This window comes from Doryrhamphus excisus, chromosome 3 (genome assembly GCF_030265055.1).
Source record: "Doryrhamphus excisus isolate RoL2022-K1 chromosome 3, RoL_Dexc_1.0, whole genome shotgun sequence".
Taxonomy (NCBI): domain Eukaryota; kingdom Metazoa; phylum Chordata; class Actinopteri; order Syngnathiformes; family Syngnathidae; genus Doryrhamphus; species Doryrhamphus excisus.
In genome coordinates this window covers 15,629,663-15,657,128 of record NC_080468.1, presented here as the reverse complement: position 1 = coordinate 15,657,128, position 27,466 = coordinate 15,629,663, and the positions used below count along the sequence as shown (strand labels likewise).

The window sequence follows — 27,466 nt, the reverse complement described above, 5'->3', positions numbered from 1 at the left end:
TCGGATATATCGGAAATTCGCTCACAACGGACAGATAAAAAAGAACCGATTTTTCTGTAATGCATTTCCAATAAAAATTCATTGCATATATCGGATTTTTTATAACGGATTTCGCCTATTTCGGACAAAATCTCCAGTCCCGTTCCAATGCATTTCCATTAAATTTCCCTCGCATATATCGGATGGCCGCATGGTGGCGCTCCGATTCGCCGAATCGTGACAGGCCGCTATACGACGTCATTTGCAGCGTTTGCAGCGTTGCCTGCGCGTCCAGGTACATTGGAAACATAGTCAAGGAAGTGCCTTTTTATAACGGATAAAATCCGATTTACGCATATACCGGATATAAATCCGATATATGCGTAAAACGGACATTTTCCGGTATACGCATATAACGGATTTCGCTTATATCGGACAAAACCAGTGGGAACAATTGAATCCGATATATCCGAGGTTTACTGTATTAATCAACTGCAGATTGATGAATACTGGTATGAGTCGGTATGAGATCCTGTATAGTATAATAAATTATACTTATAATTATACTTATAATAAATTTGTAGTAGTGATGGAAGTGGTAACATTTGTCGGTGATAATAATAATAAAGATTGTAAGACTGTTGTAATTTATTTGTATGTACCGTATTTTCTGGACGATAAGTCTCTCCGGAGTATAAGTCATGCAAGGCCAAAATGCATAATTAGGTAAAAAAAAACATACATAAGTCGCACTGGAGTATAAGTCGCATTTTTTGCGGGTAATTTATTTTAACTACTTAACCAAAACAGACATTACGTCATGAACAGAAAAGGTGTCCAGTGTTTATGTAACATAAATAGTTTTTTCATTTATAAGTCGCTCTGGAGTATAAGTGGCAGGAACAGCCAACCTATGAAAAAAAGTGCGACCGGAAAATACAGTATTTTTATTATCTATATTATATATACATTTAATTCATTCATTCATTCATTTTCTACCGCTTTTCCTCATGAGGGTCGCGGGGGGTGCTGGAGCCTATCCCAGCTGTCTTCGGGCGTAAGGCGGGGTACACCCTGGACTGGTGGCCAGCCAATCACAGGGCACATATAGACAAACAACCATTCACACTCACATTCATACCTATGGACAATTTGGAGTCGCTAATTAACCTAGCATGTTTTTGGAATGTGGGAGGAAACCGGAGTACCCGGAGAAAACCCACGCATGCACGGGGAGAACATGCAAACTCCACACAGAGATGGCCGAGGGTGGAATTGAACCCTGGTCTCCTCGCTGTGAGGTCTGCGCGCTAACCACTTGACCACCGTGCCGCCCCATATATATATTGATTTTATTTATTTTATATAATAAAAACATTATTGTGATATAGTTATTATTATTGTTATTAATGACATTATTATCTATATTATTAATATTATTTAATTTTTATTTATTTAATATTTTTTATTTTTTTTATAATAATTTTTGTTTGTTTTTGGTGGTGTATTTGATTGTCTGAGGGGGAAAAAAAGCACGTCATTTTTATAACACGATGAAAGTGGAACACATATTATTTCAAATCCAGTCTACTGGGACTAATCCAGGACCTCAAGTCATAACACAATAAATATTTCCTTATTTAAAAAATGCAATACTTTAGGTTAGGGTTAATTTTCAGACGTAATTTTCATCTCAGGTACACTTCAACTTCGAGACATAATGTTAAAAAAAAAATTTTGTATATTCTTGCAAATATTTGAATGCCTCTAAAAAATCACGAATCATGTGACTACCACATATTTAACTTCTCCTCAAGGAAGCTCTTACGTCCTCCACTTGATGCCTGCATTAGTGTTAAACTGTATAACAGACACAAGTCCACGGCCTCAAACAGTCAGACTCCAAACTCCACCACAGTCAAGACCAGAACAAAGGCCAGGATAAGCTATGGAGCTACAGGCTAATTCAACTGTGTTTCCACTAATTCAAAAGAGATCCAGACCGGAGACAATCTGCATGATCTTAAGGGAGAATGTCATGTGATCAGATGAGACCAAATTCAAACAAAGGATGCTGAGCTGACCATCCCTAGGTGTGAAGCTCCAGGTGGAAACATCTTATCAACATGAAGTTCCTAAATCATGTCAGGGTCCCTTTAAATGTTTTACTACAAGATCAGGTTCCTGAGGTCTTTGCATCTCGTTCATCAGAGCAACCGTTGGATGAACGTGATGTTGGCAACTGTGGCAGCTGCGAGCCCTCAAGCTTAACTTAGTCAAGTCAGGGGAAGGTTAGTCAGGTTAGAGCAACCGCAGGAAGTGGATGTGGCACACACACACACACACACACACATACAAACTTGATCCGTCTTGTTTGCTAAGTCCTGGTGCAATAAGTAAACAGAACTACACTTCACTTCCGCTCCATAAACTGCCATATTTGCCCCCGATAAGCGCTTGCAATTTATAACGTGCATGGGACCAATGATAAAGTAGCCACGGGCCACAGACGGCCCCTGGGCCGCACTTTGGACACGGCTACTTTTGTGGCTCTGTGAATATTTTTGGAGGTGCATGTCGCACAATGCAGATTTGCAAGGCGAGTCGGCGTGTGATGCGGATTGGTTGGTTTTCGGGGGCAAATGGGGGGGGCGGATTCAGGGGCCAACATGGGTGCCTGCACTGTTGTGATTTTTTTATTTTTTTTTTGCATTTATTTTTGAGAATAGGGCGGCACCAGGGTTCAATTCCACCCTCGGGCATCTCTGTGTGGAGTTTGCATGTTCTCACCGTGCATGCGTGGGTTTTCTCCGGGTACTCCGGTTTCCTCCCACATTCCAAAAACATGCTAGGTTAATTAGCGACTCCAAATTGTCCATAGGTATGAATGTGAGTGTGAATGGTTGTTTGTCTATATGTGCCCTGTGATTGGCTGGCCACCAGTCCAGGGTGTACCTGATACATGTTTGTATCAGGTGCACCTTTTGGGTGTTAAGTTGCTGTGTGATGAATTTAGTGCTGTTGGTAGTGACGACATCATAACTGTCACTGTACACTGGTATATTTGCACATTTACACATTTGGCACCTAGACCTCACAGCTAGGAGACCCGAGTTCAATTCCACCCTGGGCCATCTCTGTGTGGAGTTTGCATGTTCTCACCGTGCATGCGTGGGTTTTCTCCGGGTTCTCCGGGTTTCCTCCCACATTCCAAAAACATGCTAGGTTAATTAGCGACTTCAAATTCCATATTCCATAGGTATGAATATGAGTGTGAATGGTTGTTTGTCTATATGTGCCCTGTGATTGGCTGGCCACCAGTCCAGGGTGTACCCCGCCTCTCGCCCAAAGACAGCTGGGATAGGCTCCACCACCCCCCGCGACCCTCGTGAGGAAAAAGCGGTAGAAAATGAATGAATGAATGATTTTTTGAGAATATTTTCTTAATTGCTAGTCTTAGCATCATTCACAGAAGAGTTTATACCTAGCGCTCCATTTAGCTACCAAGGCTCAACAAGATGCTAGTTTAATTAGCATTTTTAAAATCAATCAGTGTACGTTAATACATTAATGCATGATCACAGCATGGATATATATATAGCATGCTGATATATTTATTTTTAGAGGTCTTCATAGTGGAAATATGTGTATGCCAATGATAGCACTGTAAGCTAGCTTAAATTAACTTGTTTTCATGTTATAATGCACAAAAAAGGGAAATAAGTATGTGTTCATGTTTAACATAAGGACTGGGAATGATGAGCAATATTCCAAAAAAGGTGCAGTTCCCCTTTAAGTTCCAGTAGTGCAAAATGTACATACTGTAAATACATGCAATTTTTGACCAATTTTGACCATTTGAGTGAATAATGTGTCCTGTTCCAAGAAGACGTGAGTGTGTACTTCTGGTAAAAAAAACAAAAGTCGCGTGCAACGTCTTTTGAAACCATGGAACTGTTAAGCAGAAAGGGGAAATTAATATAGGGAACTATGATGAAAAACAACATTTCGCCAAAAACAGAAACAGTTTTCCAGGGCGAGTCCCGTTATAGCACTTGGTGCTGCCAACCCGTGTTGCGCAATCACAGTGGACAAAGTTGTCTCCTCCGAAACAGACGCTCAACCACGGGACGCAGCGTACCGGGCGGCGGGTCGTCCACCCATCAGGCGTGGACCAGTCTGCGGACGCCCGGTAATCCATTTTCCTCTTTTATTCACTTTTACTGTCTTTTATTTCAACAAGGTTGAATTGACAGATTTTTGATCTTATGACATCATAAATACCAGCCTGATGATTATTGGGTCAATATGAGGAATTATGACATACGTAATACCAATAAGTCCGATAACATTGAAAAACAACACTGATATCCAATAACAATTTTTTTCATTTGGGATTTAATTTTGGAAATGTCGTGTTGCTGCTGGATGTTCACAGTACCTTAGTGCTAGTTTGTTTTCTTATCCATAAGAGGAAGGTTTAAAACAACAATAAACAAAGCAAGTGCAGCAAAGGAGAGACAGATGGACGCCCATTTCCAGTTCTGTCCTTTGCAGTGATCATTTCACTGATGACTTTTTCAAAAGTTACGGTACGGTATAAATACACGTTTTTTCGCCGATACACAGGAAAAAGACAACGAACAAAGAAGGACTATTTCTTCAAAGTTGCCACAGAATAGCATAAGTCATGTCTTGTTTACATCATGTCTTCCCAACACTATTCCACAATAGCGACAAGGCTGTAATGTATTAGAATTGCTATATAAGCATCTTTACAGAGTGATTTGAAAGAATAATGAAAGGATGAGCAATTCCGGAGTCATTTCCTACTTTTTCCGATGTTTGTTGACCTGAGTGATAGTACTCCCATGGCGATCTCGTCATGGCTAGCGCCATAAAAAATAGAACAATGTAGACCATAATTCCAAACAATATATAGCATATTTAAGAGAAGGTGATGAATCATGTCAGAGACCTTGCATGTCACTGTGGCGATTCCGAAATCAGGAAAAAAACAAATAAAAATAAAAATAAAAATAAAAATAAAAATAAAAATAAAAATAAAAATAAAAATAAAAATAAAAATAAAAATAAAAATAAAAATAAAAATAAAAATAAAAATAAAAATAAAAATAAAAATAAAAATAAAAATAAAAATTCATTTTCTACCGCTTATCATGAGGGTCGCAGGGGATGCTGGAGCCTATCCCAGCTGTCTTGGGGCGAGAAGTGGGGTACACCCTGGACTGGTGGCCAGCCAATCCCAGGGCACATATAGACAAACAACCATTCACACTCACATTCATACCTATGGACAATTTGGAGTCGCTAATTAACCTAGCATGTTTTTGGAATGTGGGAGCACGGGAGAACATGCAAACTCCACACAGAGATGGTTGAGGGTGGAATTGAACTCGGGTCTCCTGGCTGTGAGGCATGCGTGCTAACCACTTGACCACCGCGCAGCTGCCTTATGCCTAATTAACCTAGCATGTTTTTGGAATGTGGGAGGAAACCAGAGTTATAATAATAATAATTATTATTATTATTATTATTTGTTATTATTAATTATTTATTTATTAATTTAATTAATGAATAATTAATAAAATTATAACAAATATATAAATTAAATAATTATTAATTTATTAATTATTAATATATTAATTATTAATTTATTAATTAATTCATTAATATTTTTTTATAATTATTATTTTTATTTCATTATTTTTATTATTAATATAATTATTTTATTTAAATTTTTTAGGCTGTTTCTTTGACACAAGCACCCCATCCAAATCCCGAATGTGAGTGTGAATGGTTGTTTGTCTATATGTGCCCTGTGATTGGCTGGCCACCAGTCCAGGGTGTACCCCGCCTCTCAGCTGGGGTAGGCTCCAGCCCGCCACCCTATTGAGTATAAGCGGCATAGAAAATATTAAGGATGGAAGTCAGTAGGAACCTCCTTGACACCAGCTCACATGAGCAACCAACAGGTCCCAGCCTGGAGGCACCGATGCCCAAGAGACGTCGAGGTTCCCTGGGGGAGGGGGGGGGGAATCAACATATACACCACAAGGGGAGATGCTAAATATGAGTCCGAGTATGTTCAAATAGGATCCATGTGTTGCAGCTAAGCTGTATGAATCTTTTTGCAAGTGAGGAAAACATCTCAACACAACGGCCTCATTATCTTCTTGGCACGCTTTGATGCGATGCAGAAAATCTGCTTACGTACAAACCAATAATTTAGGTCAATCTGTTAAGCTAGTCTTTTTCTTCCCGTTATGACTATTTCAAATTGGCTACGATCGACGATGCCTCTAAAAATATCCAAACCAGATTGGAGAATGCAAATAAAAATATGTATATAATATGTCGTATATTTCAACTAAAAACAACCGATTACTGATTAATTAGTGCTGATCTAACAACTTCATTTGATCTGATCTTTTCTTCCAGGGAGAGGAAAAAGCGTTCCCGTCATGAATTCCTTATTATTTCAATTATTAGTCGAGCATGTCTGGAAAACCCGAGTACCTCCTGCGGTTGTTGTAGCACCTTGGGTTCAGTCCACCGCTGAGAGGGGGGGAGGGGGGGGACCGCTGCCATTGCAGTTTATCTTTAAAAAACATGAGTTAATCCCATTGACAGCATAGAATGTGTGAATGTGCTACAGCAGGGGTCTCAAACACGCGGCCCGCGGGCCAAATGTGGCCCGCAGGACACTAGTTTGAGGCCCCCGCCTTGATATGAAAGTTTAATGTTTGATATGGATGCTGTATGGTATCATGTACCCAGAAAAAATTATTACGTTTTTATTAATGTTCATGTTAAAGGTTAAATAACTGTTAATAGTTATCCTCCCTATCCGTGTGGAAGTGGTAAGTTTTTTTGCTATTTAAGTTTAAAGGAAATAACTTTGAAGGATACCGTTTAGGTCGCTATAGCTCTCTAGTTTGCGAGTTAGCATGTGTCTCAAGACCCTGTAGTTGCGCAATATGTTGTAAATAAAAAAAGTACGAATGTGACTATAGTCGTGTTTTGTCATGTCTACAGGGCTCTAATAATGCTTTGTTCATTTTAATAAAAAAAATAATAATTTGTCTACCCACCAACTATATGTGGTTTCTTAAGTTTTTATTATTTGACGTTTTATTATTGGGCGTGATTAGAGCATACTCACACTAGCTTAATTGGACATTTCACACCTAAAGTCCGATACGTGTGGCGTTCACGTTTTCAAATTCATTGGGAAATTAGTGTTTCAGTTAACTGAGTAATCGATTAGGCCCGAGACGGACCAAATCAATATGAAGCAAATGAGAAGAAGGAGCAGAGCTCAGTTTACCGGTCAATACGTTCCTATCCAATGGGTTTTCTCTGTAGGGGGGCGGGGGGGGGGGGGGGGGGGGGGCAGGGCTCTACCGTAGGTGAGAAGCACTGTCATTTGGGAGAAACTCGGAGTAGAACCGCAGGTCCTCTGTACTTCGAGGAGCCCGACACGTTGGAGAGACTATGGTCTCTCAACCGGCCTGGGAAAACCAAAGTCGTCTGGGAGAAACTCGGAGTCGAACGCTGGTCCTCTGTATTTAGATGAGCCCGATGTGGTGGTGGCTCGGGTATCTGCTAAGGACGCCTCCTTTTGGAGGTGTTTAGGGCACCGGGGAAGACCCAGGACACGTTGGAGAGACTACGGGCTCTCAACCGGCCTGGTAAAACCAAAGTGGTCTATGACTGTCCTCTACAGGTTGTTCCTGATGTTCCTGTTTTAGCCTCTTTCTTTACCTTCTGAGGTTTTTCTTGGTCTACCTGTTGGACGTCTGGTACGGAAGTAAACCAGCATTTGGTTTCTGGTTTCTTCATGACATTCCAAATGGTTGTTGACCAATGTTCAATGCTGCTGATTGGTTTTTCCATCTTCTCTTGGATTCACCCAGAGATAGGTTGATGGCTCTCATATTGTTTTCACCTCTAAATTCAGTCCATGCTGGCAAAAACTATGTTTTGGGGGTTTAAGGACCCCCCAAATATATTGTTTGCATTTCTATTAAATTAAGTTGTTCTTTCACAACATGTTGTTTTCACCTCTAAATTCAGTCCACGCTGGCAAAAACTGGTGTGCCTATGTGCCTATGAACATGTCAGGACACAGGCATTTAACCAAGGAACATTTTTTAGTTGTTTTGGGGGTTTAAGGACCCCCAAATATATTGTTTGCATTTCTATTAAATTAAGTTGTTCTTTCACAACATTTCTTCTTATCAATGGCTCTCATGTTGTTTTTACCTCTAAATTCAGTCCATGCTGGCAAAACCTTAGTGCCCTTATGTCCCTATGTCCCTCGGGTGAACAGGACAGGCATATAACCAGGGAACATTTTTTTGTTGTTTTGGGGGTTTAAGGACCCCCCAAATATATTGTTTGCATTTCTATGAAATTAAGTTGTTCTTTCACAACATTTCTTCCTATCAATGGCTCTCATGTTGTTTTTACCTCTAAATTCAGTCCACGCTGGCAAAACCTATGTGCCCCTATGTGCCCCTATGTGCCCCTATGTGCCCCTATGTGCCCCTATGTGCCTATGTCCCTGGGGTGAACATGTCAGGACACAAGCATTTAACCAGGGAACATTTTTTGGTTGTTTTGGGGGTTTAAGGACCCCCAAATATATTGTTTGCATTTCTATGAAATTAAGTTGTTCTTTCACAACATTTCTTCCTTGGGTGGGGTCCTGCCAATCCAGAGGTACTGTTCACTGCTACCCACTTCATACCTTGTTATTCTCGTAATATGACAACTTTATTCTCAAAACATCAGATTTAGCCTCATACTCCGTCGTAGATAAGGAATTTGTCAACTGCACAGCTAGCGTTGATACACAACTCTTAGACGTAGGCTACACAGGGACAAAAAATCACATCGAGCTAATCAATCCATCCATCATTAGGGTGGGGGTATGCTGGAGCCTATCCCAGGGTACACCCTGGACCCATATAGACAAACAACCATTCACACTCACATTCATACCTATGGACAATTTGGAGTCGCTAATTAACCTAGCATGTTTTTGGAATGTGGGAGGAAACCGGAGTACCCGGAGAAAAACCCACGCATGCACGGGGAGAACATGCAAACTCCACACAGAGAATGGAACCCAGGTCTTCCCGATCTCCTGGCTGTGTGGCCTACATGCTATGCTAACCACTCGGCCAATAATGAGTGACGAAGAAAGACAAAGCAAGAAGCCAAAAGTGTACCACTTCCACACAGAATGGGAGGAGTATTCCTTTTCACTCCGTCATGTCCATGACTGCTTAAGAGTGCTTGAGGCTGTTCGACTCCTCTCTCTGCCAGCGTCCCTGGCTGATTCCCTTCGGTGCAAGTCATCAGAGTAAAGCATATTCCCAACCAGAGCATCATTTGTCTTTATTCATCTATCTGCCAGCGACGCGTATTGACTGGTAATACAATTCTAGGCTCCTCCACTAGATGGCAGTAATCAGTGTATTGTGGGCTGTATGTCCACCCACCTGTTGCCATTTACAGTATGCATCCTTTTTGGTTCCAAATATGTGCCTTTGCTCAATAATAATATGCGTTCATGCAGCAATGCAAGGTATACCGATATACATTGTACTTACAAAGATATAAGTGATATATTGACTTAAATATAAAATGTATTAAATATATTTTGTATACAATAATAGTCATAAAAACATGTTTTCCAATCCAATTTCATAGTAAGAGGTAGATCCTGTGCATAAGTGGAAAAGTACGAGCCGCCATGCTGTAGGTCAGGGGTGTCCAAAGTGCGGCCCGGGGGCCATTTACGGCACGTGGTTGTTTTTCTATTGACCCGAGGCACATTCCATAAACACAATTCAACAAAACGACAGCAGCAGTCATTTCTGCGAATAAAGGCAAAATATTAATATTAAATAATATTATATTATTATTAAATTAATAGAATTATTATAAATTAATATAAATAATAATATTATATTATTATTAAGAATAAGGTCATAATGAAAGAGATTTTTTCTATTTTTTAAACACTTAGTGTGAGAAAGGAACAAAACAAAAACAAACAACAAAGCCATAATTTTAGGAGATTTAGGTTGGGTAAAAGTTAAAAAATTAACTATAATTATTACAAATTAATTCGCATCATAAAGTCAAAATATTATAAGAAAATAATGACACAATATGAATAGAAAAACATACAAGAACTATTTGTAAAATAAATAAAAACCAAGCAGATACAGGCCTTTCATGTGTGCATATTGAGGCGGGGGGGGGGGCACATTATTATTTCACTTTGGAAATTCAACCATTCAAACAGGCTCGAATTGATATGTAAATTATAATGGCCCCTTTTTGAAATTGTTACTTTTCACTTTCTACTTTGACCTTTGCCATCACTGTGGCTTTTTTATATTCAGCAATAGTGATGTCATGTTTTACTGAGAATTCATCTTTTTTTTTGTGAATGGGGGAGGTAGTGGGGGGGCACGACTCCCCACACATGCATGGCATTTTGGTTAAACTGCTTTTTTAAGGCAATCATATTTACAATACATGTATCGCTCTTAAAGAGAACTGCACGGAAAATGGAATGTCACATGTAATATTAACTGAGCTACAGCAACATAATAATAATAATAATAATAATAATAATAATAATAATAATAATAATAATAATAATAATAATAATAATAATAATAATAATAATAATAATAATAATAATAATAAGTAAATAAAATAAATAATAAAAAAAATAAATTAAATAAAAAAATAATAAAATATTATTATTTTTTATATTATTATTAACATTTTTACTGGTGTACTGAGACCCCGCCACAGCACACCGGCTAGCTACTAGCCGCTTATTGAATAGCGTCACCACACACTGTGCTGTCAGTGCCCCAGACCAGTACCAAGAGACAAGTAACATCATTGCTTAAAAGTACTGTAAGTATTCCACGTTATTGTGTTACTACATGCAGACTGCATGGACATAAAACCATAAACCTTGTTGGATGCTTTTGGGTGGGGGGGGGGGTCCCTCTTTATCTCTTTTTATACCTTCATGTCCCTCATCAGGATTGTGCATGATGGGAAAGAAATGTCCTTTAACTACAACAAAAAAAAAAACATAAAATGATGTTTGTATACTGAAATTTGCAACAATTGAAATACTTGGAAAATAACTAAAGGTTGGCGATGGGTGGCTTCAACTGTCAATTTAGTTTGATGCCATATTTCCATCCTGCCAGTCGTAGATTTGGGCAAAAACATTGGAGATATGATCAAATGAACACAAGAGCGTTGGCTTAAAAAGGTAAACGCACACACACACACACACACACACACACCTCAGCAATCGGAAACAGGAAACAAGGACTTGGCTCCGTGCGTTACGAGGTGGCAGCGCGCTCGGGTCCACACACACACACACACAGGTTTTTTGTTCCAGGCGGCCCGTCATAAATAACGTGTTTATCTTAAACAGAGCAGAGGATTCCATTGTCCCGCCTGCCATCTGAAGGAAACGGGGCGTCCGTGCCAATGCGTTTGATTACAGCGGCTTGTGTATGGGGGAGGGTGCCGGCCGGACGGGGGTGGGGGGGTGGGTGGGGGGCATAAATATGGTCCCTTTCTGCACCCATCTACTCCGTCACTCTCTTTCACACACACGGCGGTCCGGCCCACTTCCTTAGCGGTCCCATCTCTCACAGCCACGGCCCCCCTGGACTTCCCACTGCAATTACTTATAAAAACTTTTCAGGGCCCGCCACACGTGGTCAGGTTTTTAAAGAGCTGCGTCCCCCTCCTCACGTGGCGCGGGGGGTATTGAGTCGTCACAGACCCCCTGAATGATCACTGAAAAATAAGGCGGCGGAGACAATAGCTCGTCTTGATGAATTCAATTCTTTCGGGAGGCTGTACCGTTGTCCGGGCAGCTCCCGGGAAAAACAATAGTTTCTTTGATGCTCCCAGAAAACACACGCTCAACTTCCTCGCTCCTATAAACTGCGTCTAAGTACTTTCAAATGAGGATCTAAACACAATTCATCCTGAGCGGAAGCAAAGCCTCCTTACGAGGATGCAAAAACTCCAAACTGACCTGATCTGCAGTGGAAGCAGCGATGGCGTTGGACTCGGACATGGTGCGATGCGGTGATCCAGTGGTGCTGCTCTGCCGGATCCGGTATGTTCCGTCATTCACACCTTGCCTTTCAGTTCCTCGGCCAACGATGGGGGGGAGAAAGAACAGTATTCGCTCCCCTTTTTTTTTTGCCCCGGCTTGATTAATGCGGAATTACTTTCACCTCATTTCATCCGATGAAGCTCCGCTTCCTCTCCGCCTCTCTCGCTCATTCGGCATGGTAGCCCACTCGCTCTCTCTCTCTCTCCCGATTCCCCCCAACACCCCCCATCCCCCCTCCAAGCCTTCTTCAGTGATCCCGGGTTCTCCCTCCCCTTATGCTCTCTCTCTCTCGTTGATTTACCGCCCCTTTTTTTTGCCCCTGTTTTCAGCCGTATTTCAGGAATATGCACCCTCACGCTTTTTTGCCTCCCTGAAGAACCCCCCCCAAAACATCCACCTCCTCAATCAATGAATGGCCTGTTGTCACTCTAGCACCTAGTCGGAATACAGAAGCAGAAGAAGAAGAATTGGGGTGCCGGTGGTGTTGGGGGGCAATCCAGGGTTTTGAACCTCTCTAAACAGCCTGGCAGAGGAGGATGACGAGTGCGGTGGAGCATTTATGGGCGGCCGCCAGCCAAAGCTCCTTCTTTTCCGACAGATTAAAGTTAGGAGACAAAATAAGTGGCCAGCAGGCGTTACATCAGACTCGTCTGCCCCCGTCCCCGTCCCCCCTTGAACCTTTTCCCGCTCTCATTTCTTTCCGTTTGTTTTCAGAGGCAGCTGCTGCGATTCCGCGGACCACCAACAACTCCCCTTTCAGCGCCACTTGACTCTTCCAAATCCTCGTCTGTCTCTACAACCTGACATTGCCAATGCCGCCCACCCCCCCCACCCCCACAACTACTCTCCCCTCCCCAACCAAACACACACATACACCCTCTGAGAGGCCCCCGCGGCCAAATGCCCTCCTACTTTAGTCTTGTCTGCGACATGTTCACAGAGTTACACCCTTTTAAATTCAGGCGCTTCTGTTTTGTTGCGTGCATTGTTTCCCCGCCATATGGTTGGTGTCGGGCCCCCACAAAAAAGATGAGGGAGGGCCGTACGGAAGCAGGGAAGGTAAAAGTGCAATGGAGAGGTCAGCCAAGCCAAGATAATGTCTTCCGACGACGCATCGCTCGGTGATGTACTACAAGCGATGTCAAAAGTCGACAGGCAACTGGAACCAAGCCTAACGGGGGTTTAAGAGGTGGGGACAATGGTTGCTGCCGCTCGAGTGCGGAGCCTTCAGTTATGCTCACCTCCAGATGAGAAACGCTGACAGGATGCTATTCATTTGTCTATCAATTTAGAGCCTGGGGATCTCATAATGGGGTCATTAGCATATGCCCGCCCCGTTCACTGGCAGAGAGGATGTGCCGGGGGCAGTGAAAGGCAGTTAGGACCACAACGACTGGGACCGGTCAGGTTCTTTTGCTTTTGTTCTTTTGGATTTTGCGGGCTTTTTGGGGGATTCTTGTGGCCAATGAACCAAATATGGCCTGAGTCTGGCTCGCATCTGGACAAACGAAAGGATGGATGAGTGGATGGATAGATGGATGGATGGATGGATGGATGGATGGATGGATGGATGGATGGATGGATGGATGGATGGATGAATGGATGGATGGATGAATGGATGGATGGATGGATGAATGGATGAGTGGATGGATGGATGGATGGATGGATGGATGGATGGATGGATGGATGGATGGATGGATGGATGAATGGATGGTTGGATGGATGGATGGATGGATGGATGGGTGGATGGAAGGATGGATGGATGGCTGGTTGGGTGGATTAGTGGATGGATGGTTGGATGGATGGATGAGTGGATGGATGAGTGGATGGATGGTTAGATGGATGGTTAGATGGATAGATGGATGGATGAGTGGACGGATAAATTGACAATGAATGGATATAGATAATGGATGGATGAGTGGATGGATGGATGGATGAGTGGATGGTTGGATGGATGGTTGGATGGATGAGTGGATGGATGGATGGTTGGATGGATGAGTGGATGGATGGACGGATGGATGGTTGAATGGATGAGTGGATGGATGGTTGGATGGATGGATGGTTGGATGGATGAGTGGATGGTTGGATGGATGGATGAGTGGATGGATGGACGGATGGATGGTTGAATGGATGAGTGGATGGATGGTTGGATGGATGAGTGGATCGTTGGATGGATGGATGAGTGGATGGTTGGATGGATGGATGAGTGGATGGATGGACGGATGGATGGTTGAATGGATGAGTGGATGGATGGTTGGATGGATGGATGGATGAGTGGATGGATGGTTGAATGGATGGATGGATGGTTGGATGGATGAGTGGATAGATGGATGGATGAATGGATGAGTGGATGGATGGTTGGATGGATGAGTGGATGGATGGATGGTTGGATGGATGGATGAGTGGATGGATGGATGGTTGGATGGATGAGTGGATGGATGGGTGAATGGATGGATGGATGGATGGATGGAAGAATGAGTGGATGGATGATGGATGGATGGATGGATAGATGGATGAATGGATGGATGGATGTTGCAGCCTAAAAATGCCAAAAAGTTGGCAAAACTTGTGATGGTTTGAGTTGTATTTTTTTTCAACACATTGCATCATGTTGATATTTTATGGATATTATTGAGAATTAATCTTTTTATATAGATATATATGTTATTCATGTTTTAAGTATTCTTTGTAACCTTCAGCCCAAAAAGCAAAGGATTCTATCATATACCATATAAATGTTAACATACCCAGAGTGAACCCGTTACAGGCATTTGTCTTGGTTTAAGGGACTAATAAAGAAAAAGTAAGTCAGAAGTGCATATTTGCTATAGTATCCAAGTTACAGTATTGTGTCATTTCTCAGGTGATGGTACTCTACGCCTGTAGTCACAGCTGCCCTGTGGTGTTTTAATATCAAGCTTTATAGGCAGAATTGGTGTGTCCCATTACGTGCATAAATGAGCCACCGCTCATGAGCTGTTTTTATATCTTTTTTTTTTTATCTCTCTATTTACATTATGTCTCACATAATTGTGGATGATGGGCAACATTCTTCACAAAAAAGTGCATTTTTCCTACAACCCTGAAGGATTTGACCATGCAGGAGTTAAGACCTAATGTGACATGAGTGGAGGCTGCAGCTGGCTGTTTATGGGGGGGGGGGGGGGGGGGGGGGGGTGTTGCGCTAACAAATTACCCTATTACGTTAGGTCATGTAGCACGAGAGTTACACAAAGCCAGCTGTTGCTGCACACAATATGCGCTTACAATATGATCACTTGATCACTTGATCACTCAGATATGACTGATACGATACCGGGCAGCTTGATCACAATCGGACGCCACTGGAGTGACAGGAAGTCATACTAGTAGAGCACAATCTTGCCCTGGAGCGCGGCCACAGGGAGCCAAGCACTTTGCAGCTGAGGTTCCCTCCGTATGAAAAACAATGATGGCCGCATGGCGTACACCATTGACGCTTTCATTGTGTTTTTAACACAACCTTGGCTACGTATCAAGAAACAGACAACCTGGCAACCTGATGATTCTTATTCTTGTCGTATTGATCCACAATATGCTCGGGTCCATTCATCTATGCTACTACAATGATTCTGCCAGCGCTATAGGCATATTGTTGCATTGACATTCACAAATCAAATCCAATCGCAGCTCACTGAAGCGTAATTAAATCGACCCGTGAGGTAGCTACAGATTCAATTTCGCTATCAATACAGCGTGTTCCTGCACGCCCACGAAGAGACAGACTTTTGTGGGATTTTTGGATTGGATTTGTCCTGCATGAGGCAGCTGCGCGGTGATGGAGTGGTCATCACGCATGCCTCACAGCTAGGAGACCCTAGTTCAATTCCACCCTCAACCATCTCTGTGTGGATTTTGCATGTTCTCCCGTGCTCCCACATTCCAAAAACATGCTAGGTTAATTAGCGACTCCAAATTGTCCATAGGTATGAATGTGAGTGTGAATGGTTGTTTGTCTATATGTGCCCTGTGATTGGCTGGCCACCAGTCCAGGGTGTACCTGATACATGTTTGTATCAGGTGCACCATTTGGGTGTTAAGTTGCTATGTGATGAATTTAGTGCTGTTGGTAGTGACGACATCACAACTGTCACTGTACACTGGTATATTTGCACATTTGGCACCGTTATATTTTAACATAGCTGCATGGAGGTCGAGTGGTTAGTGCGCAGACCTCACAGCTAGGAGACCCGAGTTCAATTCCACCCTCGGCTATCTCTGTGTGGAGTTTGCATGTACTCCGGTTTCCTACCACATTCCAAAACAATGCTAGGTTAATTAGCGACTCCAAATTGTCCATAGGTATGAATGTGAGTGTGAATGGTTGTTTGTCTATATGTGCCCTGTGATTGGCTGGCCACGCCTCACGCCCAAAGACAGCTGAGATAGGCTCCAGCACCGCCCGCGACCCTCGTGAGGATAAGCGGTAGAAAATGAATAAATATGTTAAGGACCCTTAAGGGGATAGTTGACATTTTTGGACCCCCCATCCTCAGTGTAGTCCATCAACAGCTCCCAAATCCAGTTCTGGTTGGACTTTGTTGATGAAGAACATAGTTCCAAAACATTAGCTTCTCAAAACGATATACGCCCAAAAGAGAAATATATACAAATTATGATACATGAGTGATATTTATTTTATTGTAGTTGTTGCCAGTCGGTGAGTGTATATTTAACAAAGTTTTCACATATCAACAAGGATGGAAAGATGCCGTATCAGCTGTACACATTAACCCACACTAACTGCAAACTGGATGTTCTCTCCTGCCTCAGTGGACACAGTCGTCACACTAAATTGGTCTATGATCCCAGAGATGTCAGATGATGAAACGATACAAGAGACACGAGCCATTGAGTTACCATTGTTGGAAAAAGCTAAAAAAAGCACATGATTATTTGAAAAGATTGTCGTGAATTACCTTTTTGCGAAACCTCTTTTACACCAAACTCAAACGAGGCCAACTTGCCCCTAAACTGATGAAATCTTTATATACATCATATACTTTATAACAATTAGGTTAATATGGCTTCACCTCTTATTATCCCAGCATGCCTGTGATGGGACCTCTGACTGTGACAAAGGCCCTTAACTGAAGGAAGCATCCGTACAAGTGATCTTCTCTCCTCCTAAGAGCAGCTCACATGAGTAAAACGGAGAGAGAGAGAGAGAGAGGGGGGGGGGGGGGGGGAGGGCGGAGGAGTCGGAAGAGAAGACGGAATGAGAGAAATGAAGTGAAGGGCAGGATAAAAGTTTGAGGTTCAAAACGGGACACGCACTGTCAAAGCCATCGGAGAAAGGGTGGAAAGGATGGAGCTCAAAAGCTCAATTTTCAGCAAGCAGGTCGGCTTTGTTGGCCGCAACAAAAGGACTAAATTGTTTGGAGGGGAAATGAGCTTGTCCTGGTCGGACCTTAAGCAAAGGTGCAAATGTAAGAAATGAAGCAAAGGGATTAAGAAGAAAACGAGACATTTATTTTAATGACGCTTGATGGTTGTCCAACTGACCTGACCCGGCTGCTCTGGAGAGAAAAACGAGAAAAAAAAAAAAAAAAACGAACAGAGAGACATTGCCAACGCTTGGTTTAACCTGAAGTTTCCATGATAATTTCTCTACCCAACCCCCCCGACCCCTCACTGCTTTGGCTGGGAGGGCCCCAGCTGTTGGGTCTGTATAAATAGCGTGAGGCTTCGGCCTCGGACCCCCCGGGGGAGTGCCGGGCTCATCGGAGGGAAGGCAAAGGGAGCAAATCGGGCTGGAAAAAAAAAAAAAGCACACAACGCACACATTTTGACAAACATATGGGACCGTTGCTGGGAATGAAAGCAAGGTACATGTGACTGAAGTTGGACACACGTGGCTCAAGTCACTGTCGCGCTTGTAATGTGACACAAGGGGGGGCGGGGGGGCAAAAATTATAGCATTTCTGTCTCTTATCATCTTCAAAGTGCATAAAAATAGCTTTGGTGAAAGATAATTTCATGGAGACTTTGATATCTGGTTTAGTCAGAAAGTCAACATTAAAGGGTTCCTGACATGATTCATCAACTATATATTGTTTATATATTATTGTTTATATTTTTGAAACGCAAAAATTACATTTCTACTTCATGGCACCACCCATAGCAAAATCGTTTTCACGATTAAGCAAAGCTTCTCGACATAGATGACCAACTTGTTTCAGGATATTTTTCAACAAAATAGTAATGTTGCAATGTCGAGTTGCTGCTGGATGTTCACATTATCCGAGTGATACTGTAAGCTTGTTTCTTCTTCCAAAAGTGGAATGTTCTTTGTTTGAGTTTTGTTCTTTGAAGTGATCATTTCACAAATCATTTCTTTGAAGAAACAACTTTAGAATAAGCATTTGGTGCGAAAGTATAGTTTCAGCGCAAGGGGTTGCCATTGGTACACGAAAAAAAAATTCAACAAAAACATTCAAAATTCATCTATTATTTCATAAGGACAGAATCGATACTAAATTTTTAAAGGGTTCCTGACATGATTCATCGACCCTGTGGTGTTCCTAATATATTGTTTATATTTTTGAAACGCAAAAATTACATTTCTAGTTCATGGCACCACCCATAACGAACTAGTTTTCAAGGTTGAGCGAAGCTTCTCGACGTAGATGACCAACTTGTTTCAGGATATTTTTCAACAAAATAGTCATGTCGAAATGTCGAGTTGCTGCTGGATGTTCACATTATCCGAGTGATACTGTAAGCTTGTTTGTTCTTCCAAAAGTGTTTGTTCGAGTTCTGTTCTTTGCAGTCATCATTTCACAAGACACTTCTTTTAAGAAACAACTTTAGAATAAGCATTTGGTGCGAAAGTATAGTTTCAGCGCAAGGGGGTGCCAGTGGTACACGAAAAAAAAATTCAACAAAAACATTCAAAATTCATCTATTATTTCATAATGACAGAATCAATACTAACTTTAAGTCTTTTAAGGCCCTACAGATGTCTTTTCCAATATGTACTAAATAAACAACTTTGGTCCCAGTGTTGAGCCCTGGGGGATGCCGCAAACCAGACCCAAGCATCTTCACAAACTTCCTGATTGCTAGCTTGCTTTTCACCCAACCCAGATGAAGTAAAAAACAGGGTAAAGAGTGATAAACAACGCAGGGGAGGGGTCCTTTCCTTGCAGGAGAGGCCTGTCCTGCCTTACGAAAAACAGACCCACCACCCGCCACCCCCGCCGCCGCCCCTTTAGCTGCCATTCACCCGTCACAAGCAGGGAGCAGGTTGGGTTCAAGCGCAACAAATTACCTAAATATGTTTCACTAAGGGCCTTTCAAAACGATTCAGTCGTAAAGCTTACTACTCAAATACCCAAAGAAACCGGGGGGAGATTTACGGGGACCCTGTCCATAATTTTAAGAAAAAGTGACGTCCCTTGTTTTGCTACATCGCTTGTCTTTTTTGTGGGGTAGGAATGAGCCCCATTGACCAGAAAAGAAAGATGGAGGTGGAAAACCTGAACAAAACCACGTTTGTTAACACAATTTCAATTTCCAAAGTCCTTTCAAAGTCCTTTTATCGAAAAAAAAAAAGCAGAGCATCCGGGGTCCTTGTCTGTCAGGTACCAATGGGGACTTCTTAGTAGCGCCTGACCTGATGATCCTCGTACAATACCGAGTGCCTCGAGTCTGCACGGTGCCTTGTACCGCCCCCTGTGCTCCGTACAACCAACTGCATGTCACAGACGTTCCGACTGTGCCCACTACCATCGCCACCCATCGTTCAAACGCTCGCACCCTGAATGACCGCTTCCGTCTTACAAGGCGCTGGACCACCTGTGACCTATACGGCCGCCTGCATTCGCCTGCCCTCCTCGTTCAGCTGGTCAGTTGGGTGGGTGAGATCACACACACAAAAACACGTCTGCCGCCCCCAACATCCACCCCCACCGCCCCGTGCCCTTAGAGCACTTTCTCCCTCGGATCACATCTGTTTGTTGGCCCCCCAACCCCAGAGGCGGTCAACACGGTTGCTGAGCACTGCTGTTAACTAAACTGGCTGACTGGCAACTCAATATGCTCCTTACGTAATGACGGATTGGGCGGGGGCGATGGCGACTGTCGACTTACACCTGTAGTGAGTGGGCTCCAACCACGTGGAGTGCACGTGTAAGGATGAGTGGGTAGAAATAGTAGAAATGCTTTTGACGTATAGCATGAGCAATTCATTCCATTGTAACCACGTTCAAATAAAATTGAACTATTCTCTTTACCATTACAAAGAGCCCACGAGGGGCTTGAAGTGGTTTTAGTGTTGCATCGGTATGATATGATGCAGACATCAGCGATATGCTTACGTATGTGCGGCCCGTCATGTTTGAAGGTCTGTGTTGTGACCCTGGGCAAGTTGTAGCTGTGGCGTCTACTATTTCTTTTCATTAGTTATGGTGCCCCAGGGAGACTTTCTGTGTGCGCAAACACAGGGTACTAAGGACTGGCCAATGACAGACACTTGGTTCTTTTTGGTGACGTTTGTTCCCAGGAGTCACTCACTGAAGTGAACTGGGTGTTTGATTTACTCGAGTCACTCGTCATCAAATGTGTGGGCAGAAACTGGCGCTTGTTGCAACAAGTTGCAACTGTGAGTCAGTCAATATGGAGTTTTTGTGTACTCGTGTGTCAGTGAAACTGGACTCTTTGAGTACTTGTGATACAGTGAAACAGGAGTCTTTGAGTACTCGTGAGTCAGTGATACTTGAGTCTTTGAGTACTTGTGAGTCAGTGAAACTGGAGTCTTTGAGTACTTGTGAGTCAGTGAAACTGGAGTCTTTGACTACTCATGAGTCAATGAAATAGGATTTTTTGAGTACTTGTGAGTCAGTGAAACTGGAGTCTTTGAGTACTAGTGAGTCAGTGAAACAGGAGTCTTTGACGACTTGTGAGTGAGTGAAACTGGAGTCTTTGACTACTCGTGAGTCAGTGAATATGGAGTCTTTGAAGACTCGTGAGTCAGTGAAACAGGAGTCTTTGAGTACTTGTGGGTCAGTGAAACAGGAGTCTTTGAGTACTCGTGAGTTAGTGAAACTGGAGTCTTCGAGTACTTGTGGGTCAGTGAAACTGGAGTCTTTGAGTACTCATAAATCAGTGAAACAAGAGTCTTTGAGTACTCGTAAATCAGTGAAACAGGAGTCTTTGACTACTCGTGAGTCAGTGAAACTCAAGTGTTCGTCATCCGGTGTGGTGAACTGAGCCTTGAGTACCAGTGAGTCGGTGACACTTGAATCTTCGTCGATCAACTCTGAGTCAGTGAATCTCAAGTCTTGGTCGAGTACTCATGAGTCAATGACATTCCAGTCTTTGTGGAGCACCTGTGAGTCAGTGAAACTTGCATCTTCGTCAAGCTGTGGAAAAACGTGTCCACCTAATGTGAGTCGATTCCACACATAAGGTGCAGATTATAACACATTACCATTACGGACCATTATGCCCATTATGACCATTCTGCTTAAATGTTACTGATTAGCATTCCAAGGACTGGTACATTTTATAGCCGTTCAATTTAGCATCTGGTGGACAGAAAAGACATTTTAATACAGTAGCAAGAAACACAAATAAATCTCTGTGTCCTCGTGTATTCACGCCCGGCGAAAGCAATTATGTAAGCATTTTAGATGGCCTGCATGGGGAAGGAAGGCGGGCAAGGTCCGCAGACAAATGAGCAAAAACCTCAGTTCAACTCCTCCTTCTCCTCCTCCTACCCTCACATCCCTACACATCCATCTAAACAGGAGACACCAAGAGGAAAGCAAGCAATGAGAGTACAAACAAAGAGACGGCTCTCCGTCCAAATAAAGGCTTGTGCCAGGGCACCATCTGCTCATCCGTTCGGTGGAAGTGCTGGCTTCCAGAGGAAAGTCAGGAAAGATTGACGGTACGAGTCTCCCTCCGAAACAGTACGTCTTGGGCTGAAAGAGCGGCAGCAGAAGGCTACCGGGCCGAGCCAAGCAGGAAGCGAGCGCCCTGTGTGTTACCAGATTTACGCCCATGGGTCCATCCACCAACCATCTGCGCCTGTGTAAATTACGCTACCGTGCACGCTGGAACAATGGGAAGTTCTTTCAAAATAAAAGCAAACATTATGATTGAAGTGTTATTATCAACAGGGGAGGCAGCGGGAGACTGGAAGAATGGAAAAGAAGACAATGCAGTGCCAGTTGGTGATGGGGGCGACGCACACACACACACACACACACACATACCCAAACACAAAAGATGTGTGTGTGAGAGTGATTTATTGATGTATTCATGGAAGAATACATGGCTTAGGCAACCATGAGTTGGTGAAATCAGTGCATATCAAACATTACTATGCTGAATATATTATATTGTTTTATAATATATTATATTATTATATGCATGAAAGCTGCCATTATCCGGTTCAATTCCACATAACTTTTATTATGAAAAAAACAAACTGTTTGCAGCCCACGACTGCAACTGAAACACTCCAGCCCGAGTCACGCACAACCACATTAGCACGCTAAGCAATGCTAACCCCGGCTAGCTTCCATTCACTCTCCAAGGTGCCGCCAACCAATCACCATTTCAATCTGTTTAAATAACTGCATTATACATATAATGTGCATACATGGTATATTATGGATATAATAAAATGTACATTATATTTAGTAATAAAGATAATCTACATTTATTATAAATATAATGTTAAAAATAGAAACAATACAAGCAGTTGATGTTTGCTAAATAAATATATATATCACTATATTGACACTTACGATGGTACCCATTATGTCATTGTATGGTCATATCACCTCCTACTTCGGTACGTGACAAAAAATAAAATAAAATAAAATAAAATAAAATAAAATAAAATAAAATAAAATAAAATAAAATAAAATAAAATAAAATAAAATAAAATAAAATAAAATAAAATAAAATAAAATAAAATAAAATAAAATAAAATAAAATTTAATTTAATTTAATTTAATTTAATTTAATTTAATTTAATTTAATTTAATTTAATTTAATTTAATTTAATTTTTTTTAAATAAAAAAGAAAAACCTTAAACTGTATTATGGAAAGCAGGAAGTGAACAAATGCAACAGTTACTGATTGTAAAAGTACCAGATGTGGAGGGGTAGGATTTAATAAGCTTTGCTTCTTCCTACTCCTTTTGGACATGTGGAACTGTGAACTGATTATGTGATGCATTCAATTGTAATCTGATGCACGTTCAAATGCAAATATCGAACCTAAAGCCATGATTCATTCGTTATGTCGCTTGTCCTCACCAATGTCAGAAACTATGAAATGCTGGAGCCTACCCCAGCTGACTTTGGGTGAGAGGCGGGGTACACCCTGGACTGGTCACTAGCCAATCACTTCCACTATATGCTGCACAAATGATCATCAAGAAAATACCCGAGTGGAGCTCCCCCGGAATGTGAAAATGGATCCACACAAGACTGAGTGAGCTCAAAGGTGAGTGGAATTCCCCACAGATTATCTCTAAGACTGTAAAGTGGACATATTTACAACACGCAAGTGGCAACACTGCAAGGTTCTACGCTCGAAATCATCTGTAATGTAAATTTACATGACGGTAGGTGCTGCTCTTTTGGGTAACAATGCTGTTAAAATTGACATATGTCAATTTGTTCTACAAGCAGATCACATTACTCAGATGTTTATATATAGAGTCAAACTTTGGTTTTCAAACACCTCGGTTTTCAGATGATTAATTAGACAGCAGCCAATCATAAGCTATGTCAAAAAGTCACAACAAGCTTGTCAACCCATTGCAAAAGTCTCATTTTGACTCCCGCTTTCACCTTACAAATTAATGAAATACAAATAATTAAATTCATCACACAGCAACTTGACTCTCAAACATTGTACCTCAGAAATATACAAATATGTAACAATACAATTTTAACACCAAATGAAAAATTCAAGTTTTAGACAAAATGTGTGAGAAAACTATTTCATTGGAGGAGCATAGAAACCATACAAAATCGTGGGTGGCTCCATAGCCCAGAGGGAGGCTGACGTCATTGCAGCGCTCCAATGAATGCATTGCTCAGATGCAATGCCTTATAGAGAGAAAACCTTTTGTTTCATTTTAAACTCATATCGGTACATGTTTGTATCGGGTGCACCTTTTGAGTGTTAAGTTGCTGTGTGATGAATTTAGTGCTGTTGGTAGTGACGACATCACAACTGTCACTGTACACTGGTATATTTGCGCATTTGGCACCGTTGTATTTTAACATAGCTGCACGGTGATCGAGTGGTTAGCGCGCAGACCTCACAGATAGGAGACCTGAGTTCAATTCCACCCTCGGCCATCTCTGTGTGGAGTTTGCCTGTTCTCCCACACAGAGATGGCCGACAGTGGAATCGAACTCGGGTCTCCTAGCTGTGAGGCCTGCTGTGCTGTAATGATAACAATAAATTATAATAAAAACTCAAACTGGAAGAAATTGACTTTAACGTTTACTGATTGATACTGGGGACGCATGCCTCACAGCTAGGAGACCCGAATTCAATTCCACCCTCGACCATCTCTGCCACCAGTCCAGGGTGTACCTGATACATGTTTGTATCAGGTGCACCTTTTGGGTGTTAAGTTGCGATGTGATGAATTTAGTGCTGTTGGTAGTGACAACATCATAACTGTCACTGTACACTGGTATATTTGCACATTTACACATTTGGCACCTAGACCTCACAGCTAGGAGAACAGGGTTCAATTCCACCCTCGGCCATCTCTGTGTGGAATTAGCATGTTCTCCCTGTGCATGCGTGTTTTTTTTTCCGGGTACTCCGGTTTCCTCCCACATTCCAAAAACATGCTAGGTTAATTAGCGACTCCAAATTGTCCATAGGTATGAATATGAGTGTGAATGGTTGTTTGTCTATATGTGCCCTGTGATTGGCTGGCCACCAGTCCAGGGTGTACCTGATTACAAAAAAGGTGTATCAGGTGCACCTTTTGGGTGTTAAGTTGCTATGTGATGAATTTAGTGCCGTTGGTAGTGACGACATCATAACTGTAACTGTACACTGGTATATTTGTACATTTACACATTTGGCACCTAGACTTCACAGCTAGGAGACCCGGGTTCAATTCCACCCTCGGCCATCTTTGTGTGGAATTAGCATGTTCTCCCTGTGCATGCGTGGGTTTTTTCCGGGTACTCCGGTTTCCTCCCACATTCCAAAAAACATGCTAGGTTAATTAGCGACTCCAAATTGTCCATAGGTATGAATATGAGTGTGAATGGTTGTTTGTCTCTATGTGCCCTGTGATTGGCTGGCCACCAGTCCTTCGTGAGGATAAGCGGTAGAAAATGATTGAATATTTTAAAATCTTTTACATTTCCCTCCCTGTTTTGTTGCGTTTGCACTGTGGAGGGAAGAAAACGTAATTCGAATGCCGCATACGTATGTCCTCGATATTGACAATATATTCAACCTTTGCTGCGATCCATCAACAAGCGCGTTTCTCACCAAGTCCTCTGCGGCATTTGAGTTTAGTTCCAATTTTTACCAATGAACTTTCATGCAAGACATTGATTGACAATCAGCCGCCACACGCTGAAAAAAGGTTGTCATAGCGAGAGCAGGAAGCAGGACAGACCGATAAACGTTCCACCTCGAGAAGTTCAAGTGTGAATGCATTTGAAGGACATGAATAGGAAATAGAAAAAGTGACTTCAGTGGAGTGTGAATGTCAAGCGGAGAGCCGGAGCCGTGTGGGTTTGTGTTTATCTCCTTCTCAAGATGGACAGGAGGACCGGGACTAAACAGGCGAGAAAGCGAGAGAAGGAAAGAGCGGTGACCTGACTGCCAATGATGCCAAATCTCTATTTAACGCCTCGTCGGGGGCCTGTCAGCGCCACGTTTTTAACCTCCTCACCGGATCACTGATCCGGCAGCCAAAAAAAAAAAAAAAAAACAGTTGAGATGTGATGGATGAAAACTTCACCAAGAACTTGAAGACGGTCACTGAACTCACCAGGATCCCAGCGATCTGCTTGTCTTCCATCCTTTCAGGACCTCGTGGCCGAAGACCCACTTTGCCTCTGGAATGCCCGAATCTTTGGGATGGACTCGTCGCTTCCAGGAGTTCCCGACGTTTCTTCACCCCCGTCACGGTCACTCTTGGGTCGCTGTCCCTCCCCTGCCGCTTCAAGTGTGGCTTCGGAGTTGGAGCTGGAGTGGCGTCGCTGCTTTGTGTTAATTCTGCTCTAATCCAGAACTTTTCTATGCTGTGAAAGGAGCATGTGACAAGCAGAGAGGGATAGGGGTGAGACGTGGAGACCGGGTGGCAGTGGGGGTGGGTCTAGGGGGGTATGGGGGGGTGACACTTTCTAAACACATGCCCCCTTGGTCATTTGGTGACCTGCTGCTTGGTGCAAAAATAAAATGAAGTTTCTTAATGCAGACAAGAAAGTTGCAGGCGACGTATTAGCATTTTGTAGCAAAGCAGCTGCAATAACAAAGTCTCCTTTTGTGATAAGAGATTAACTGTTGGGGGGGGGGGGGGGTTCAAATAGCCACTGACTGCTTCTGTATAATATAAGCCCCCACCCCAAGCAATGTATCTATAGTATCGCATTTATATAATTAGTCCCGCTCGGAAAACAATAAAAACTTTCGCCACAAAACAGACTATGAAAATGAAGCTGTGATGTTGCAAGAAATTAGAAAAATTTTAAATATGAAAGAAAAAAGCTGTCGTTCCTTCCCTAACGTATGAGTCTGTATTACAGTATATATATATATATATATATATATATATATATATAAGTGTATATAAATACTGTATATACAGTATATACGGTATGTACATAAACAGTGAAATCTGTTTGTCTCATAATATCATGGCTTTAAAGAATTATGACGTTTTTATTTAATGTTTCACCTAATCTAATAAATTGGTGTTATTTTTCCTCGTTAAGTTGTGACTATTTTTGTCGTAATTTTCACAACATTTGATCATTTTTGTGTTTTTTTTTCCCCCAATTAATTTTACAACTTCTATTTTATTTTTGTCCGTTTCTCATCATATTACAACTATTTTGAAAAGTCTTTTTCATGTAATATTTCAACAACATGCTACTAAAAGGATGTTATTTTTTCGCATAATAGTATAAGGATTCTGATTCGTTTCAGTTCATATTTTTACTTTATTTTTCTAAAGCTACTGCTGATTTTTCAATTTTTTGTGGACAATTAAAAAA

The 27,466-nt window shown here is 42.1% G+C and overlaps 1 protein-coding gene across 2 annotated transcripts in view; it reads right to left on the bottom strand.

Moving 5' to 3' along the window:
- The window catches only part of slc6a9 (solute carrier family 6 member 9), a 66,614-nt gene extending 40,195 nt beyond the window's left edge, over positions 1-26,419 (bottom strand). Inside the window, exon 1 of one of the 2 annotated variants that reach the window (XM_058066768.1) lies at positions 26,239-26,419. In XM_058066768.1, coding sequence (XP_057922751.1) covers positions 26,239-26,268 — 30 coding nt within the window. In that variant the 5' untranslated portion in view covers positions 26,269-26,419. Of the gene's footprint in view, positions 1-12,109; positions 12,358-26,238 lie in introns of those variants that run through there. The other variant, XM_058066767.1, reaches the window with a different exon arrangement.
- Between the last annotated feature and the right edge of the window lie 1,047 nt (positions 26,420-27,466).